Raw genomic sequence first — 21,471 nt, 5'->3', positions numbered from 1 at the left:
GTTTGTTTACTTTTCAGTTACTGGCCCAACACTTTTTCTCCATTTGTTTTTTTCTTTATTTGATTTTCACCACACTTTTTATTTAAATGTTGTATTATTTTTTTTAAATATTAAAACATACAATCTACCTGCAGTGAAGCTGCTCAACATTTACATTACATTGTCATCTAACAGACTCCCATCCAGAGCAACCCACAGAAGTAACCAGGGTAAACGCCCTGCCCAAGAGCATGTCGACAGGTCAAAACCAGGTCAAAACGGGGACCCGAACCAGTGACCTATTGGCCACTGGCCCAAGCTCCCAACCGCCAGGCCACCAACCCTCCAAGATCCCCTCACAGTTCCACGAGAGCTGCCCCTCAACCATCTGAGACCCCTGCCGAAAAATCATAATAATAATACTAAAAATACCTCTTGAATCTTGCATCGTACACCAAAAATCTGTTCCCAGCTATTTTGCAATCTGTATGGCACAGCAGTAACATCCTGGTCCTCAAATGAAACTGGTATACTTTCCTATTTATGGTATTTTTATTCCTCCAACAGTTTTGATCATTTATATTGGGCAGACAGACCAGTTCGCTACATCATCACGGTGCCACCTGTCTTTTATCAACCAGCACATTTGAGTTCTACCATAATATTTGTTGTAATATTTGTTATATATTTTCAGGGGGATGACATTGGAATTATAACCAGCTCTGCACCACACTTCTTAGATAAAGTCAAAAGAATGTTATGGGACACTTAATAGTGCAAACATATTTGTCTAACCGATCTAAATGACTTGTTTTACTGTACAAAATGCAAAAGAAATAGAATAGGGAAGGAAACAAGCACTGACCAACCCACTGACCACAATGCACCGCACTGTTTGCAGTTTACCCGCCTTTTCCATGGTAATATGAATGGTACGTCCCCTTATTCAAATAAATTCTGGAAAAACGTAATTTCTGTCCAATCTGCGCGCTCTGAAGTGACACAATGGAACCTACGAGGATAGAAAAGATGGAGGCAGCGCGCGAGCGCACGCATAGAAACTTCTACCTCTAGCTGGAGGCTGGTCATCTTTCTTATTAATTGTTTCTTATTAAGGAAAAACAAAAAGGACATCATTAGTGAAGGAAAATGCGATCAATACACTGAACGTGGACAAGGGTAGGAAAACTTTAAACGCGGATTTGATTTGATTGTGCGCAAATTACGCATCGTTTCCTCTTCAACAACTGAGCTGTTATGGGAACCCCTCTTTCTGTTGTGAGGGTGTGCTGAATTTTTACAGTTGCTGTCATCTAAGATTTTGTATTTTTTGTAAAATATGATGAAGGACATGAGTTTAAACCTGGCAAATTCCACAAATTTAAAGCCCAATCTCCGCGACACCGAGAGCATCCTCATCTCCCCGGACCTTGGCCTGCTGAAACTGGCCACCCCGGAGCTAGAGAGACTCATCATTCAGTCCAACGGAATGGTCACAACAACACCAACCTCTCAGTTTCTCTACCCCAAGTCGGTAACCGACGAACAGGAGTTTGCGGAGGGATTCGTCAAGGCGCTCGAGGACTTACACAAACAGAACCAGCTGAACGGCGGAACGTGCGCTCAAACGAACAGTATGGACTTAAGCACCAATGTTGCTCCTGTCACCATACACCTGGACCTACCCGTCTATACGAACTTGAACAGTTATGGCAATGGGCCTTTGGGCACCACTGTCAATTACTCCACAGACACTGTCCCCTTCCCACCACCTCCCTCTCATCATTTAGGCTCCACACAACAGCAAGCGCATTCCCGGCTGCAATCTTTGAAGGATGAGCCGCAGACAGTCCCTGACGTGCACAGCTTCGGCGACAGTCCGCCACTGTCGCCTATCAACATGGACACGCAGGAGCGCATTAAAGCCGAGAGGAAAAAGCTGCGGAATAGAATTGCTGCGTCCAAGTGTAGAAAGAGGAAACTGGAGAGGATATCCAGACTCGAGGACAAAGTTAAGAACCTAAAAACTCAAAACACTGACCTGGCCTCAACGGCAAGTGTACTCCGGGAACAAGTGGCTCAGCTAAAACAAAAGGTTTTTAATCATGTGAACAGCGGATGCCAGTTATCACCACATCAAGTTCAAGTGTACTAGTAGCAGGATGACATTTGTCAACCAGCATAAATAAGCTCATTAACCTTTTCTTGATGGCTCTCAAATATGTCCACTATGAGCATGGAGCCAACGACGTTACAGACTGAAAGGACTTCACTAATGTACGTTTTTGTATACTGTTTACACATTATTTCTCATGGGTGTACTTTACATAGACAGTCCCAAGACTTGACCAAACCAGCATATCGTCATTGTATTACTATATCATAGCATTATACTGAAAGTAAAAAGTATTTGCATGTTTATTGACACACTCGAATGTTACCTAACAGGTTTGGGCACATGTAATTTCTTACGCATTTTAACGTTTACAAGCAAGCATTTATGAACAGATTACATGTACATTTTATATTCAATGCTCCACAGTGTCTTATTTCAGTGTTTTCTTATATTAATGTGAAGCTGTCATCTTTTGTTGCACTGAATAGTTTATTTCACATTCCTATTTTTACTTGGATTCTGATATCAAATAAACTTTGCTTGATAATACAAGTTACATGTTTTGCAGTCTGTTGTGTTAATTTTCGGATTAATTTTGATGCAACAACAGAGCAAGATCCTATATTCAATGTCTCCACTGTAGGCCTTTATACCAGTTGCGTTTGCACAATAGACTAAATTAATGGGTGGGGCACAGTAAGATATTGCTCAATACATATTTGGGAAATCCAATAAGTTAAAACTTGTGTCCAACCCAACATTAAAATCCAATGATGTACCTACATTTGTAGCTTATTCAAATCATATATGATTTAATATGAATACAAACATTCTTTTTTAGTACAACAGTTTGTTTATGGAGTTGCACAACACATACAGTACACCTACTCATTCCAGGGTTTTTCTTTATTTTTACTATTTTCTACATTGTAGAATAATAGTGAAGACATCAAAACTATGACATAACACATTGAATCATGTAGTAACTAAAAAAGTGTTAAACAAATCAAAATATATTTTGTATTTGAGATTCTAGTAGCCACCCTTTGCCTTGATGACAGCTTTGCTCACTTGGCATTTTCTCAACCAGCTTCATGAAGTAGTCACCTGGAATGCATTTCAATTTACAGGTGTGCCTTGTTAAAAAATTATTTGTGGAATTTATTTCCTTCTTAATGCGTTTGAGCCAATCAGTTGTGTTGTGACAATGTAGAGGTGCTATACAGAAGATAGCACTATTTGGTAAAAGACCAAGTCCATATTATGGCAAGAACAGCTCAAATAAGCAAAGAGAATTACAGTCCTTTAAGACATGAAGGTCGGTCAATTTGGAAAATGTCAAGAACTTTGAACGTTTTTTCAAGTGCATTCGCAAAAACCATCAAGCGCTATGATGAAACTGGCGCTCATAAGGACGGTCACAGGAAAGGAAGACCTAGAGTTACCTCTGCTGCAGAGGATAGATTTATTAGAGTTACCAGCCTCAGAAATTGCAGCCCAAATAAATGCTTCACAGAGTTCAAGTGTCACGCCCTGACCTTAGAGATCCTTTTTATGTCTCTATTTTGGTTTGGTCAGGGCGTGAGTTGGGGTGGGCATTCTATGTTTTGTGTTTCTATGATTTTCTATTTCTATGTTTTGGCCGGGTATCTCTTTTTTTCTTTTTTATATATTATTATTATTTATTTTTTCTTCTCTTTTAAAAAAAAATATATATTATTATATATATATATATATATATATATATTTTTTTTTTAAATTTCTCCCTTTTCTCCCCAATTTCGTGGTATCCAATTGTTAGTAATTACTATCTTGTCTCATCGCTACAACTCCCGTACGGGCTCGGGAGAGACGAAGGTCGAAAGCCATGCGTCCTCCGAAACACAACCCAATCAAGCCGCACTGCTTCTTAACACAGCGCGCCTCCAACCCGGAAGCCAGCCGCACCAATGTGTCGGAGGAAACACCGTGCCCCTGGCTACCTTGGTTAGCGCGCACTGCGCCCGGCCCGCCACAGGAGTCGCTGGTGCGCGATGAGACAAGGATATCCCTACCTGCCAAACCCTCCCTAACCCGGACGACGCTAGGCCAATTGTGCGTTGCCCCACGGACCTCCCGGTCGCGGCCGGCTGCGACAGAGCCTGGGCGCGAACCCAGAGTCTCTGGTGGCACAGCTAGCGCTGCGATGCAGTGCCCTAGACCACTGCGCCACCCGGGAGGCCCTGGGTATGGTTCTCAATCAGGGACAGCTGTCTATCGTTGTCTCTGATTGGGAACCATACTTAGGTAGCTTTTTTCCCCACCGTTTTTTGTGGGAAATTGACTTTGTTTAGGGCACATAGCCTTTGAGCTTCACAGTTTGGTTTTGTAGTGTTTATTGTTTTGTTTGGCGTCATTTTGAGTTAATAAAGAAAATGTATGCTCACCACGCTGCACCTTGGTCCTCATCCTTCAACAGCCGTGACATCAAGTAACATCAACATCAACTGTTATCTCAACATCAACTGTTCAGAGGAGACAGCGTGATTCAGGCCTTCAGGGTCGAATTGACACCACTACTAAAGAACACCAATAATAAGAAGAGACTTGCTTGGGCCAAGAAATAAGAGCAGTGGACCAGGCTGGAGACACGCACCACAGGGCGAGTGCGTGGAGGAGGAACAGGGCTCTGGAGACGCACAGGAAGCCTGGTGCGTGGTGTTGGCACTGGTGATACTGGGCTGGTGCGAGGCGGTGGCACCGGATATACCGGACCGTGAAGGCGTACTGGAGCTCTTGAGCACCGACCCTGCCCAACCTTACCTGGCTTAATACTCCCCTTAGCCCGGCCAGTGCGGCGAGGTGGAATAACCCGCACTGGGCTGTGCTGGCGAACGGGGGACACCATGCGTAAGGCTGGTGCCATGTACACCGGCCCAAGGAGACGCACTGGAGACCAGATGCGTTGAGCCGGCTTCATGGCACCTGGCTCGATGCCCACTCTAGCCCGGCCGATACGAGGAGCTGCTATGTACCGCACCGGGCTATGCACACGTACAAGAGACACCGTGCGCTCTTCCGCATAACACGGTGTCTGCCCATACTCTCGCTCTCCACGGTAAGCACGGGAAGTTGGCGCAGGTCTCCTACCTGACTTCGCCACACTCCCCGTGTGCCCCCCCCAATACATTTTTGGGGCTGCCTCTCTGGCTTCCAGCCACGCTTCCGTGCTGCCTCCTCATACCACCGCCTCTCGGCTTTAGCTGCCTCCAGCTCTTCACAAGGGCGGCGATATTCTCCAGCTTGAACCCAGGGTCCCTTACCGTCCAGAATTTCCTCCCATGTCCAGGAGTCCTGTGTACTTGGCCGCTGCTGCTGCTGTCACTTACCACGCTGCTTGTTCCGGTTTTGGTGGGTGGTTCTGTAACGGCAGATTTCCTCCTCTTCGTCTGAAGAGGTGTAGCAGGGATCGGACCAAGACGCAGCGTAGTTAGTGTTCATCATGTTTAATAACGACAAAACCGTGAACACTACAAAATACAAAATAACAAATGTGGCAAAACCGAAACAGTCCTATCTGGTGCATAGAACACAAAGATAGAAGATGAATATGTATGAACTTTCCAATTTGTAAGTCGCTCTGGATAAGAGCGTCTGCTAAATGACTTAAATGTAATGTTAAATGTAAGACAACCACCCACAAACCCCAACACAAAACAGGCTACCTAAATATGGTTCCCAATCAGAGACAATGACTAACACCTGCCTCTGATTGAGAACCATATCAGGCCAAACATGGAAACGTGAAAACTAGACACACAACATAGAATGCCCACTCAGCTCACGTCCTGACCAACACTAAAACAAAGAAAACACAAAAGAACTATGGTCAGAACGTGACAATGGCACACTTTTCCACTAATTTATGTGAATTTTTAAAGTTGGCATTTTAGCCAACATTATTGGGTCTTTGCTGACTCAGTAGTGTAAATCGTTTGATAACATGCTTTGTTATTCTTATTCATGGCATCGCATCCGGAGAATGCATTCCATCGTGAAATTGTAGCATTTAGCATCAACATATTGGATACAAATCTGTCATTCATCACAGGAAGTCTGTTGACTGTGATGTCAGTCAGTAACATTTGTATCATCATGGGGTCTTGTGCCCTCTGCTGGTATAATATGATTGCATGAACTCTGAGTATAGGAATTCAACACAATTAATTGTATCAACACAATTGTTTGCTCTGATGTCTTAAGTTCAACTGAGTGCTGGCTATGCTGCCTTATCAGGCTATTTGGTAAGTCTACATATTATAATTAAGTCCAAAACATGAAAAACAAGACTACTTTTAGTTACTTTGTACAGTATAGAAGTGTTTGCATAGGACCAAGTTATTTAAATCAAGCCTGGATGCTTCATGGATAATTTTATGACAAGGTAATCTCAGGTGTAGACACCATAGTGTAGACAGCTACTATCTCATAAGTGTCTGGCTATCAGAAGGTCCGAGCTTGCTACGAATGCAGCATCAGAGACCACTCTATAGATAGTATAGGGTAGCGTAGGCGCCTATGAGCCAGACACCTATGAGATAGTGAATAGCAGATGGTCCCAACGTGCTTCAAATGCAGCATCATAGACAGGGGCTATCAAAGATGTGATGTTGCAGCGAGTGGCAGGCTCCTGGCAGCAAAGTTTACGAGCCAAATGAGATGGTGCAACTGCTGTGTGTGTCTTCTGTGTTTGTATATGAGATGCACACTACATTACGGTAGTCATGAAATAAAGAAGACTTCAATATTGTAACAGCACAAACTTGTATTTTTGTCATTGAATTCCACATGTTCAGTAGATTTGGTAATGTTCACAATTTAACATTTTGACACCATATTCCCTTTTTGTTATATTACACAAACTACTGCATAATAGTTGTTGTATTCTCACAATTGAAAAACAAAGTAAAAATCAATGTAAACCAAGTCAACAGTACTTTGCAGAACAGTGTTTGGTGGATGCATAATAAAAAAAAGAACAAAAATAAAACGATTAAATAAATTCCAAAAACAAGCAACACTTGGGGTCTTTTTCTAAAATTACAATACCTTCATGACAACGCAAACCTTATTGGTCGGTTTGGAAACACTAGGTTGCCATCTAAGCAAAGAATAAAAACATCAGCTCAAAAATACTCTTATAGTACTTCTGGTCCCGTATGGCTCAGTTGGTAGAGCATGGCGCTTGCAACGCCAGGGTTCAATTCCCACGGGGGGACCAGGATGAATATGTATGAACTTTCCAATTTGTAAGTCGCTCTGGATAAGAGCGTCTGCTAAATGACTTAAATGTAAATGTTCTCAAAATTTACACTCAAGTCAAATGTTTGTAGTTGTTTTTTTTAATTTTTACTTTGGTGCCATCTCTGATACAAGATTTCTCACCACAAATGCAATAAATCCACTAATTCAGTTCCATACTACCTAGAAATAGCAGTGAGGACAAACTGACCCGACACTTTCCAAATGAACCTGAGGTACTAAACCTTTAAAAATAATAAATATATTAATCATCAAGTACGGAATTTCTATTTGTATTGTATTGCTTTATAATAAAGAAAGTTACAGCTTTTTTTCCTTTTTGTTTTGCAAGCCTGGAGTCAATACAACGCAATCCACACATTAAACATATATAACTAAAATGTATTTACAGTTTGTTTCATAGAAAGGAAGACCGCATTGGAAAGGAGGAGGACAGTTTACAGAGGGGGATCTCTGGATGCTACTGAGAACTCACAGCCATGTGGTATAGAAAATTATATTGAAAATGTATGCTGAACTGCAAGGTACTCAAGTTTACGATGATCCGATACTGTTGTTATTGTAATTGTTACTACAGTAGTATTATTCTATTATTAGTGTTACACAATTATCATTATCGTCCTACATTAGCTGCTACATTAGCTGCCACATTAGCTGACTCAGTGAAGTATAAATTTGACCTCTTCATCTATTGAGGATGATTGAAAGACTGATCTACCTGTATGACTGTTTCGCACTCATCCGTGCTCTAGTAAAGGCCATTGAAACAACCATTGGTCAACAACATAGGAAAGTCGACTCATAAATATAATGAAAGGCTTAAGGAAGATAGTGGTTTCGATCACATACAATTAGTAATATATTCTCTCATTTAGATGGAAACGTGCTATGTATAACCTATGTTATTGTACAGGATGTGTGATAGTATGATTTCTCTTTTTAATCTTATCTCACTTGTGCAGTCTCATTTAGCCTATTTCAAGTCATATGGAGACAAGTATTGCCTCTGATGTAACATGCACACTGCAATTCATTATTTCTCCCAAATATTTGAAACAAGATAATTGAAACGGATGTAAACGGTGAGCGATGCTGACACACTGCAGCTATAGTATGCTCTGCTTTTGTGGCTTCAGCCTTTTTCCATGCAAACTAGCATTCATCTTAACTGCTATTAGTGAGTGTATTTGTACGTATCTGAGGGGCTAGTAGGAGCTGAGAAGTTCTGTCTAAATGGGCTAAAGGGGGGTGACAATGAAATTAATTAAACGATAAATAAATGGATCCAGAGAAAATATACAACATTGATCTTTCATTTTTGATACATCTTCATTTATACTAAAAGAAAAATACATTTTTTTAAATGTATACCATAAATATCTTGTACTGCACATTATTTACATAAACATTTAAAACAAAAATAAATAAAGAGGTGTCTCTGTGTTTTTTCTTACTTATCTATAATTTGTTCGTTATTCCCTTACAGGGTTTTTTTATGTACGAAAAGCTTTAAAAAAGAAAGAGGTACCAGTATACAAAAATAAAGGCTGATTGGACAAAAATTTGAGACTGGAATAAGGAATGGTGTTAAAACGTCTATGTTGTTTCCTTTTTGGAGGCCAGGAAGAGTAGCCTCTGCCTCAGCAGCAGCTATTTGGGGATTCTAATAAATACACACAACAACAAAAAACAATGACTGATGTAAATGAAATATGTTTACCTATATTTCACACAGAGAGGAGGGAAAAGACCAGTATATATGTACTAGGCTTCAATATCAACACCATTTTTTCCAAATTATTGACCTTTTTATGACAACACATAGTTTAATATGGCATTCCCATCAGTCCCCAACAAAGGCTGATATCAGAAAAGCATTAATCTGAGAGAAAAAAAGATAAACAATGATAAGGATTTGGGACACAATCTGGATAGAGAACTCCATCATGACCACAGTCAGGAGAAGAGTAAAGAGTTACTAGTTGTCACTGTCATCCGTTCTATTGGCCAACATGCAATCATTGGAAAATAAAATCGATGACCTACGAGCAAGATTAAACTACCAACGGGACATTAAAAATGGTAATATCTTATGTTTCACCGAGTCGTGGCTGAACGACGACATAAATAACATACAGCTGGCGGGTTTTACACTGTATCGGCAGGATAGAACAGCAGCCTCTGGTAAGACAAGGGGTGGCGAACTATGTATATTTGTAAACAACAGCTGGTGCACAATATCTAAGGAAGACTTAAGGTTTTGCTCACCTGAGGTAGAGTATCTCATGATAAGCTGTAGACCACACTATCTACCTAGAGAGTTTTCATCTGAATTTTTCATAGCTGTCTACATACCACCACAGACAAATGCTGGCACTAAGACCGCACTCAATGAGCTGTATACCGTCATAAGCAAACAGGAAAACGCTCATCCAGAGGCGGCGCTGCTAGTAGCCGGGGATTTTAATGCAGTGAAACTTAAATCCGTTTGACCAAATTTCTACCAGCATGTTAAATGTGCGAGTACACCACATCAGTCACTGGCTTCATCAATAAGTGCATCGATGACGTCGTCCCCACAGTGACTGTGCGTACATACCCCAACCAGAAGCCATGGATTACAGGCAACGTCCGCACTGAGCTGCCGCTTTCAAGGAGCGGGAAGCTTATAAGAAATCCCGCTATGCCCTCCGACGAACCATCAATCAGGCAAAGCGTCAATACAGGACTAAGATCGAATCGTACTACACCGGCTCCGACGCTCATCGAATGTGGCAGGGCTTGCAAACTATTACAGACTACAAAGGGAAGCACAGCCGAGAGCTGCCCAGTGACATGAGCCTACCAGACAAGCTAAATAACTTCTATGCTCGCTTCGAGGCAAGTACCACTGAAACATGCATGAGAGCATCAGCTGTTCCGGACGACTGTCTGATCACGCTCTCCGCAGCCGATGTGAGTAAGACCTTTAAACAGGTTAACATTCACAAGCCCGCAGGGCCAGGCGGATTACAAAGACATGTACTCAGAGCATGCGCTGACCAACTGGCAAGTGTCTTCACTGACATTTTCAACCTCTCCCTGTCGGAGTCTGTAATACCAACATGTTTCAAGCAGACCACCATAGTCCCTGTGCCCAAGAACACTAAGGTAACCTGCCTAAATGACAACCGACCCGTAGTGCTCACGTCTGTAGCCATGAAGTGCTTTGAAAGGCTGGTCATGGCTCACATCAACACCATTATCCCAGAAACCCTAGACCCACTCCAATTTGCATACCGCCCCAACAGATCCACAGATGATGCAATCTCTATTGCACTCAACACTGCCCTTTCCCACCTGGACAAAAGGAACACCTATGTGAGAATGCTATTCATTGACTATAGCTCAGCGTTCAACACCATAGTGCTCTCAAAGCTCAACACTAAGCTAAGGGCCCTGGGACTAAACACCTCCCTCTGCAACTGGATCCTGGACTTCCTGATGGACCGCCCCCAGGTGGTAAGGGTAGGTAACAACACATCTGCCACGCTGATCCTCAACACGGGAGCCTCTCAGGGGTGCGTGCTCAATCCCCTCCTGTACTCCCTTTTCACTCATGACTGCACGGCCAGGCACAACTCCAACACTATCATTAAGTTTGCCGATGACACAACAGTGGTAGGCCTGATCACTGACAACAACGAGACAGCCTATAGGGAGGAGGTCAGAGACCTGGCCGTGTGGTGCCAGGACAACAACCTCTCCCTCAACGTGATCAAGACAAAGGAGATGATTGTGGACTACAGGAAAATGAGGACTGAGCACACCCCTATTCTCAGGGGCTGTAGTGGAGCAGGTTGAGATTTTCAAGTTCCTTGGTGTCCACATCACCAACAAACTAACATGGTCCAAGCATACAGTCGTGAACAAGCAAGACAGTCGTGAACAGGGCATGACAAAACCTATTCCCCTTGGGAGACTGAAAAGATTTGGCATGGGTCCTCAGATCCTCAAAAGGTTCTACAGCTGCACCATTGAGAGCATCCTGACTGATTGCATCACTGCCTGGTATGGCAACTGCTCGGCCTGCGACTGCAAGGCACTACAGAGGGTAGTGCGTACGGCCCAGTACATCACTGGGGCCAAGCTTCCTGCCATCCAGGACCTCTATACCAGGCGGTGTCAGAGGCAGGCCTTAAAAATTGTCAAAGACTCCAGCCACCCTACTCATAGACTGTTCTCTCTGCTACCGCATAGCAAGCGGTACTGGAGTGTCAAGTCTAGTCTAGGTCCAAGAGGCTTCTAAACAGCTTCTACCCCAAAGCCATAATACCCCAGAACATCTAATCAAATGGCTATCCAGACTATTTGCATTGCCCCTCCCCCCCCCCCTTTACCCTTTACGCTGCTGCTACTCTCTGTTATTATCTATACATATTCACTTTAATAACTCTACCTACATGTACATATTACCTTAATTACCTCGACATTGACTCTGTACCGGTACCCCCTGTATACAGCCTCGCTATTGTTATTTTACTGCTGCTCTTTAATTATTTGTTACTTTTATTTCTTATTCTTTTTTTTAAAGTTGTTTTTTTTACTGCATTGTTGGTTAAGGGCTTGTAAGTAAGCATTTACTATAAGGTCTTCACCCGTTTTCGGCGCATGTGACAAATACAATTTTATTTGATTTAGTTACCACAGCCACAAAGACAAAATTGGCTAATAAAATGTATGATTAAAAAAAAAGCTTTTTGCTCTTAATTTAAGGTTAGGGTTAAGCATAAGGTTAGCAGTGTGGTTAAGGTTAGGTTAAAAATCAGATTTGAAGAATTTACATTGTAGAAATAAGTGGGGTTTAGCCATAATTATGACTTTGTGTCTGTGGTAACTAGTGACAACCAGAGTAAAGGGTGCAGAGGGCACAAGAGGATCATGGGAAAAACAGAGTGAACTTCACCTGTATGGAGTGATAGGTTCATTCGGGGGGAGAAGGGTGAGTGGGGGTTGTGAGGGTGAGGGGACCTGAGGATGGGTTGATGTGGGGGGTGTTAAGCTTTAGCATGCACAGTCCTGTTGGGGGGCTGCGGGCTGCTCGGTAAGCTGGGGGCCTTGTTTGGCCCCTGTGATGGCCGGGTCGGCGGCGTCCAAGCTCTCAGACATCTTTTCGCAGATGATGTCCACCAACCGCTCGAACGTCTGCTTCACATTGATGTTGTCCTTGGCACTGGCCTCAAAGAACTCGAACCCTGGAACATGGTGTCAGAATTTGGATCATAATGTGGTGGAGGTAGTTTATCAAGCTAGCCTCATGTTTTATGTAATCTTGCCCATTGGCTTCTAAAGCTAATGTCTGGGATTAAGCTAAACAAGCTAACTTTGTATTGCCATTGTGTCATCCCTGTATGACATTTGGTGTCAGCGGTGAGATCTGTGTTCAACAGACAATTAGGCACAATTAGTTTTGTATGTTTGCTTATGCCGCTGTTCCGGCATGCACTCTGGATAAAAGCAACTTCTACTAAGCGATTGCAACCAAATTATACATGTTATTGTTTAGCTGACAACTCAGACGATATAATCAAATCATCAGATAAGTAGCAGCATTAACATCACCAGTATCATTGAATGTACCTCATGTAATATCCATACATAGCTAAAGTAGTTGTGGTGAGACCTGTGAGTTGGTGTTCTGTGATGTAAACTCACCCAAGTGTTCAGAGAGCTGCCTACCCCGGTCTGCTGCCACCACCCTCTCGTCCTCCATGTCACACTTGTTTCCCACCAGCAGGACCTGCGCGTTGTCCCAAGAGTACGTCTTGATCTGGGTTGACCTGTGGCAGCCATACAAAATGGTTCACTATAAGAAAAGATAACACACACACACTGATCCAGTGGTTTTGAGCAGGTGCGTGAGGGGCAAAGAGACCCGATGAAGACCTCAGGGTCTCAACATTGTTTTTAATAAACTACTATTAAGAGCATAGATCCAGTATGCAGTCTTCTTTTGTTTTCAGCAAACACACAGAAACAGAGATATGGTCCACTGTGGAGCCATAGATAACTTGGTGCACTGATTCACCTTTCAAGGGTTATCCAAAATGAGTTTGGAATACTGCAGCTTGCGATGCGTTCATTTTGGGTTATTGTGAGTAATAGTGTTTTTGCATAGGATTGGGGATAGTGATTAGGAGTGGAAAATGCCGCTTGGTGTCAACAGGGTCCCTGTTACAATCATGAATCTTAAACAAACTAGAAATATCTATGTGGCTCAAGTTCACTTGTTTTTATCTAGAAAAGGTCAACAAACTGTTATCACTCCATTGGTCTTTCTGAAGAAAAGGTTGACAAACCAATTGGACCTCCTAGAGTCAGGCCTGTACTGTATCAAGGAATACTGATCTATTTTTGTCCACCACTGTTTGTAGGCTACTATTAATTTGCCATATGGTCACATGACCACATTCCTGCGCAATCACTTACCAGTCCTGCACAGCGTTAAAGGACTCCTCATTCGTGATGTCATACATGAGGATGAAGCCCATGGCTCCGCGGTAGTAAGCGGTGGTGATAGTCCTGTACCTCTCCTGCCCTGCCGTATCCTAGAAACATGACACGCACACACACACACAGGTTGCATTACAATGAACACCACAGTTAAATTGACATGCACACCAATCATCTTGCACACCGATAACGACAGAACATTAAAACCCTCCGGTGATATCAAACAGTCTAGCGGCAGACTACTTTGCTGCCAATTGATGATGATTGCACATCAGTAGCTTTTAGAGACCCTTTCGCATTTCCGCTGTGACTTGCCAAATTTCTATTCCCCTCCTTGGTTGGCGCGTCAGAAGGGGCAGATTGAGTTACGACCTAAGCTCTAATGAATGCTCATGGAATGAATTAGGCCTCCCTGATACCCAATACTACACCTCTCTGAGCTGTGGCGCAACATCAGCCTCTATCCGCATTACAGATGACAAAACTCGGTTGGTTAGGCTGTATGTTAGGTTTAGGCTGCACATTATCTGTTAAAATAGTCACATTTCTGCTTTGTTTATTTCTAGCGTGCATAATGAATCGGAATACACATGTAAATATGTAAATTGGGTTAAATATGCACAGTATATTGTGTGAAACTAATGTTTTTATGTTTTAGGTCAGCCGTACTCTATAGGCGAATCGCGGTCTGGATCCGCACCCAGAATGGGGTCAATATTGACCACGGGTCCCAGCAACGTCAGCATAACCAACTTTTTCAATTTTACTACACTTGTGTGTGTGCTGAGCTGACTGTATGCTGTACTGTGAGGAAGGGGATGGGGAGCAGTGTGTGTGTATATGTAGGAGGTGAGGGTTTTGCACTCAAGGGGAATGTGTAGTAATGGGAAAGGGTGCACAATCAGTCATCGCCCTCTGTGTTTTGATTGGCCAGCAGCCTTTCTCACTGAAGGCCTGGGAAAGGCTGACAACAGAACAAGCCTTCCCTCGTCACAGACACACACACCAACCCACTATAGCACTGTCTGATGTACAGTAGAGACTGTTCATGTTGACGTAAATGCAAACTCTACTGTACTGTACATGCCCACAATGATGTACTCCAACACATACACTGAATGCACACAACATTAGGAACATTTTCCCAATATTGAGTAGGCCAGCATTCCACAGGGGTGCTGGCCCATGTTGGAATGCTGGCCTATGTTGACTCCAATGCTTCCCACATTCGTGTCAGGTTGGCTGGATGTCCTTTGGGTGGCGGACCATTCTTAATACACATGGGAAACTGTTGAGCGTGAAAAACCCAGCAGCATTGCAGGTCTTGACACACTCATTGGATTTAACACGTGACATCAATAAGGGATCATAGCTTTCACCTGGATTCACCTGGTCAGTCTGTGTCATGGAAAGAGCAGGTGTTCCTAATGTTTTGTCCACTCAAGGTAGAGTAAGAGATCATAGCAATGATGCATTTCATCCTCATGCCTCTCGGAATGTACTATATTCAAGCTCTGTGGAACTGGAACTATGCCTTTTATTACACCTAGAGCAGTGATGGGCAACTCCAGTCCTCGGTGGCCGGAGTGATGTCACACTTTTTCCCCATCCCTAGAGATACACAGCTGATTAAACTAATTGCATTCTAAACTGAAGATCATGATTAGTTGACTATTGGAGTCAGGTGTGTTAGCTGGGGCTGGGGCAAAAGTGTTACACTAAACAGGCCCTCAAGGAATGGAGTTGCCCATCCCTGACCTAGGGGTATAATTACCAGGTGAGCCTTGCCATGGTTTTGGTAATGGTTACCAAAAGTGTCGTTTTTGGCAGGGGTCTTGTTACACGGACATATCAACCATATGAAAGGAGCCATCTCCAAATCTCACCCAGATCTGTAGCTTGATCCTCTTGTCGTTCCTGTAGATTGTCTTCACCTTGAAGTCGATACCCACCGTGCTGACGAAGGCCGGCGTGAAGGAGTCGTCAGCGTAGCGGAACAGAAAGCTGGTCTTGCCCACGCTGCTGTTTCCAATGATGAGGATCTTGAACATGTAGTCAAAGTTCTGGTCTGAGGACTCCTTCTGTCCATAGGTAGCTGTAGCTGAAGCCATCTGAAAGAGTAGAGAGAGTTTGTCAAACAACTGAAATTATCCCTTGTAATTGGAAATATCATGTTAACAGTTCCGATACTGATTCTTGGGGGATCACAGAGCAGTACTATTATTACATTGTGTTTCTATCAGTGGAGGCTGCTGAGGGGAAAACGGCTCATAATAATTGCCAGAATGTAGCAAATGGAATGGCATCATACACTTGGAAACCATGTGTTTGTATTTGATACCATTCCACTGATTCCGCTCCAGTCATTACCACGAGCCTGTTCTCCACAATGAAAGTGCCACCATCCTTTGGTTTCTATAAATGGCCTCTGACACATCAAAAAGGCCTACTTCAAAAGTTATAACCTAGGATAAGCAGTGAAGGCCATGTTAGAAGTACAGATGAAATGATACAGAATGCCAAATATCCACCCAATTGATTTAGCACCATCAAGGCCTGCTTAAGCCCTTGCCAAACACAACTATCATTAGTGGGAGAAGTACCTAATCGTCGTACTTCAGCAAAAGTAAAGGTATATTAATAGAAAAAGACTCAAGTAAAAGTGAAAGTCACCCAGTAAAATACTACTTGAGTAAAAGTCTAAAAGTATTTAGTTTTAAATATACTTAAGTATCAAAAGTAAATATCATTATTAAAATATTCTTAAAGTAAAGTAAATGTATAAATCATTTAAAATTCCTTATATTAAGCAAACCAGACGGCACATTTTTTTTTACTGGGCAGACTCCAACACTTTACAAACTAAGCATTTTTGTTTCGTGAGTCTGCCTGACCAGAGGCAGTAGGGATGACCAGGGATGATCTCTTGATTGGTGCATGAGTTTAACAATTTTACTGTCCTGCTAAGCATTCAAAATGTAACGAGTACTTTTGGGTGTCAGAGAATACGTATGGAGTAAAAAATACATAATTTTCTTTAGGAATGTAGTGAAGTAAAAGTTGTCAAAAATTTAAATAGTAAATGAAAGTCCAGATACCCCCAAAAACTACTTATGTAGTACTTTAAAGTATTTTTACTTAAGTACTTTACACCACTGACAACTAGTACAAAAAAGGGAGCAACCTCATCCATCACCAAGTGCAATTGGATTAGTATTAATCGATGAGAAACTAAACTCTGGAACATCGATAAACCAGAGGCACAAGAAGACTGCATTGCATCAAGAACCATTTCATCAGTTCCCATCAAATCAAATGTTATTTTTCACATGCTTCGTAAACAACAGGTGTAGACTAACTAACTTACTTACGGGGCCTTCCCAACAATGCAGAGAATAATTTTTTTTTTGTCTAATAATAACACAAGGAATAAATACACAATGAGTAACGATAACTTGGCTATATACACAGCATACCAGTACCGAGCTGATGTGCAGGGGTACGAGGTAATTGAGGTAGATATGTACATATAGGTAGGGATAAAGGGACTAAGCAAAAGGGAGAGATAATAAACAGTAACAGCAGCGTATGTGATTAGTCAAAAGAGTTAGTGCAAAAAGGCTCAATGCAGCAATTCCGGGTAGCTATCAGTTAACTATTTAACAAACTATTTAGCAGTATTATAGCTTGGGGGTAGAAGCTGTTCAGGGTCTTGTTTGTTCTAGCCTTGGTGCATCAGTACCGCTTGCTGTGCGGTAGCAGAGAGAACAGTCTATGACTTGGGTGGCTGGAGTCTTTGACAATTTTTAGAACTTTCCTCTGATACTGCCTGGTATAGAGGTCCTGGATGGCAGGGAGCTAGGCCCCAATGATGTACCGGCCAGTACGCAAAACCCTCTGTAGCGCCTTGAGGTCGGACGCCATGCAGTTGCCATAGCAAGCGATGATGCAGCCAGTCAAGATGCTCTCAATAGTGCAGCTGTATAACTTTTTGAGGTTCTGAGGGCCCATGTCGAATCTTTCCGGCCAACTGAGGGGAAAGAGGTGTTGTTGTGCCCTCTTCACGATTGTGTTGATGTGTGTGGACCATAATAGTTCCTTAGTGATGTGGACACAGAGGAACTTGAACCTCTCGACCTGCTCCACAACAGCCCCGTCGATATGGATGCTGGCGTGCTCAGCCCTCCTTTTCCTGTAGTCCACGATCAGCTCCTTTGTCTTGCTGAAGTTGAGAGAGAGGTTGTTGTCCTGGCACCACACTGCCAAGTCTCTGACCACCTCCCCATAGGCTGTCTCATCATCGTCGGTGGTCAGGCCTACCACCGTCATGTCATCTACAAACTTAATGATGGTGTTGGAGTTGTGCACGGCCACGCAGTTGTGGGTGAACAGGGAGTACAGGAGGGGACTAAGCATGCACCCCTGAGGGGCCCACATGGGTGCGGAGCGTCAGGAAGTCCAGGATCCAGTTGCAGAGGGAGGTGTTTAATCCCAGGGTCCTTAGCTTAGTGATGAGTTTGGAGGGCACAATGGTGTTGAACGCTGAGCTGTAGTCAATGAACAGCATTCTAACGGAGGTGTTCCTTTTGTCTTGGTGGGAAAGGGAAGTGTGGTGTGGAATAGAGATTGCATCATCTGTGGATCTGTTGGGGTGGTATGCAAATTGGAGTGGATCCAGGGTGTCTGGGATGATGGTGTTGATGTGAGCCATAAACAGCCTTTCAAAGCATTTCATGGCTACAGATGTGAGGGCTGTGGGGCGATATTAATTTAGACAGGTTACCTTGGTGTTCTTGGGCACAGGGACTATGGTCGTCTGCTTGAAACATACAGGTATTACAGACTGGGTCAGGGAGACGTTGAAAATGTTCAGTGTAGCTATCCTCGATGCGTGCATACAAGGTATTTAGCTCGTCTGGTTGGCTCACGTCACTGAACAGCTCGTAGCTGGGTTTCTCTTTGTAATCTGTGATAGTTTGCAAGCCCTGCCACATCCGAGGTGCGTCAGAGCTGGTGTAGTAGAATTACATCTTGTTCCTGTAGTTACGCTTTGCCTGTTTGATGGTTTGTCGGAGGGCGTGGTGGAATTTCTTATAAGCGTCTGGATTAGTGTCCCGCTCCTTGAAAGCGGCAGCGCTAGCCTTTAGCTCAGTGCAGATGTTGTCTATAATCCATGGCTTCTGGTTGGGACATGTACGTACGTAGGTTACTGTGGGGACAATGTCATTGATGCATTTATTAATGAAGCCAGTGACTGATGTGGTAAACTCCTCAATGCCATTGGATGAATCCCGGAACATATTCCAGTCTGTGCTAGCGAAACAGTCCTGTAGCGTCATTCCGCTTCATCGAACCACTTCCGTATTGAGCGCGTCACTGGTACCTCCTGTTTTTGCTTGTAAGCAGGAATCAGGAGGATAGAGTTATGTGTGTGGAGTGAAGGTGATCTAGAGTTTTTCCCCCTCTAGTTGCACAGGTGACATACTGGTAGAAACAGATTTCAGTTTTCCTGCATTAAAGTCACTGGCCACTAGGAGCGCTGCCTCTGGGTGAGCATTTTCTTGTTTGCTTATGGCCCTATACAGTTTGTGCCAGCATCGGTTCAATGTGACAACAAGATATTCCTTGGCGAGGAAATAGTCTACTGACGATTCTCTGGCACCTGACAGGTATCAAAGCTTTTTACACAAAGTGGAACATTCGGAACTCCCTGATACTTACAACACCTATTTAATGATGGGTTGCTGGTTTTACATACCAATCATTCTGTCTCTCAAAAGATGTGAGCCATTGTCTATAATTTAGTCAGCTCTCAACAGTGCATTCTAGAAAGATAGAGAAGCCTGTGCCACATGCAACAAAAATGACTTCAAATTAATGTGACTGGGGCAGACGGATTGACTGACAGGTCACTCGTCCTCTCAGGACATCTTCCCCTGTGGTAGAACAGTAGTGGGACTGTGATTGGTCATATCTGAGCAGAAGGTTACTCTGTAAGAACTTTTGGCGGGGTCACTTCTAATCTTTAGGGCAGCCCATCAGGAGTCGAGGTCCCTAAGGCTCTGTCTATATTTGGACTGCTATCTCTACTTGGCTGCTGCATTGGAGCACTAAAACTCCCTGGGATAACGTGTAAACAAGACATGCCCAGTATAATAGGTGGTCCGACAGATCGGTTTACAGAAAACACAGGGATGCTCTCTTTAATAATGGAACATGTTATTTTTCATGAGTCATGATTCTATTTTTTACACAAGACCCTTGAGCTGCTGGTAATAGTACTCGATTTGGATCTAAGTACCTAATAAAGACTTCACATTCATCATACTTGCCATGTGTTGAATTTGATACAAGTTACAGGGAAACAGGCAAAGGACAAGAAGAACGTCCTGCACATTCTTCTTCCCTGTTTCGCTGTATCAGGGCGAGCACACTGCACATTTTTAACCTTAGTGCACCTGTCCCCATAATGTCATTAAAACAAAAAGGCAATAATACTCTTGTTTTGAAGATCTACTGAGGCACTGTTCATATTCAACAAGGGTCTCATGGAAAACGGATTCAGCTTTTCAACACAGGATTCTTGTAATGAAAAAAGAAGGAAGCACAAATAAGGTCAATAGCAAAAGCATGCCAGGTATTTATATGCAACCTGATCAATACTGCCAACACAAAATACATTCTAAATAAGTATTGATAAATAAACTGACAAAATGGACTATCCAACCTTCAGTATAATACATCAAATGGCCGGAACCTGACAGGTTCTGGTTTAAATGTAATCCCTGACAGGTTCTGGTTTAAGTGTAATCCCTGACAGGTTCTGGTTTAAGTGTAATCCCTGACAGGTTCTGGTTTAAGTGTAACCCCTGACAGGTTCTGGTTTAAGTGTAACCCCTGACAGGTTCTGGTTTAAGTGTAACCCCTGACAGGTTCTGGTTTAAGTGTAACCCCTGACAGGTTCTGGTTCAAGTGTAATCCCTGACAGGTTCTGGTTCAAGTTTAATCCCTGACAGGTTCTGGTTCAAGTGTAATCCCTGACAGGTTCTGGTTTAAATGTAATCCCTGACAGGTTCTGGTTCAAGTGTAATCCCTGAAGGTTCTGGTTTAAATGTAATCCCTGAAGGTTCTGGTTTAAATGTAATCCCTGACAGGTTCTGGTTCAAGTGTAATCCCTGACAGGTTCTGGTTGAAGTATATCAGTAAAATTCAATGTCTGCTTACATTTTAGTCATTTAGCAGACGCTCATATCCAGAGCGATTTACACGTACAATTAAGGTTAAGTGCCTTGCTCAAGGGCATATCGACAGATTTTTCACCTCGTCGGTTTAGGGATTAGGACCAGTAACCTTTCGGTTACTGGCCCAACGCTCTTAGGCTACCTGCTTCTAGTCGTGATGACTAAGGTTTCTCTAAGCTTTCTCTGATGATAGATGGCTGTGTGCCTCTGCCTTACTTGAAGTCCAGTGTGACTTTATATACAAATACTGTTTGTCTCAAAGAACACTTTTAGCTTTGAACACCTTGGTTATGAGTGAAACAAGCTTGTGTTTGGACTTGTAGACTGAACACTAGTGTCCCC

General features: G+C 43.0%; 2 protein-coding genes across 2 annotated transcripts; one reads left to right on the top strand and one right to left on the bottom strand.

Moving 5' to 3' along the window:
- The first annotated feature begins 986 nt into the window (after nucleotides 1-986).
- LOC120053368 (transcription factor jun-D-like) lies at nucleotides 987-2,651 on the top strand. The gene has a single exon (XM_039000491.1). The coding sequence runs from the start codon at nucleotides 1,319-1,321 to the stop codon at nucleotides 2,132-2,134; it is 816 nt and encodes a 271-aa protein (XP_038856419.1). The 5' UTR covers nucleotides 987-1,318; the 3' UTR covers nucleotides 2,135-2,651.
- A 9,788-nt stretch (nucleotides 2,652-12,439) lies between these two features.
- On the bottom strand, nucleotides 12,440-16,011 carry LOC120053367 (ras-related protein Rab-3A-like). The gene is made up of 4 exons (XM_039000489.1): nucleotides 15,775-16,011; nucleotides 13,865-13,983; nucleotides 13,091-13,215; nucleotides 12,440-12,630 (listed from the first exon to the last, which is right to left on the bottom strand). The coding sequence occupies exons 1-4, from the start codon at nucleotides 15,997-15,999 to the stop codon at nucleotides 12,440-12,442; spliced, it is 660 nt and encodes a 219-aa protein (XP_038856417.1). The 5' UTR covers nucleotides 16,000-16,011.
- Between the last annotated feature and the right edge of the window lie 5,460 nt (nucleotides 16,012-21,471).

The sequence above is a fragment of the Salvelinus namaycush genome, chromosome 9, assembly GCF_016432855.1.
Source record: "Salvelinus namaycush isolate Seneca chromosome 9, SaNama_1.0, whole genome shotgun sequence".
NCBI lineage: Eukaryota > Metazoa > Chordata > Actinopteri > Salmoniformes > Salmonidae > Salvelinus > Salvelinus namaycush.
The sequence above is the reverse complement of the archived record's forward strand: the minus strand, read 5'-3'. Positions and strand labels throughout refer to the sequence as shown.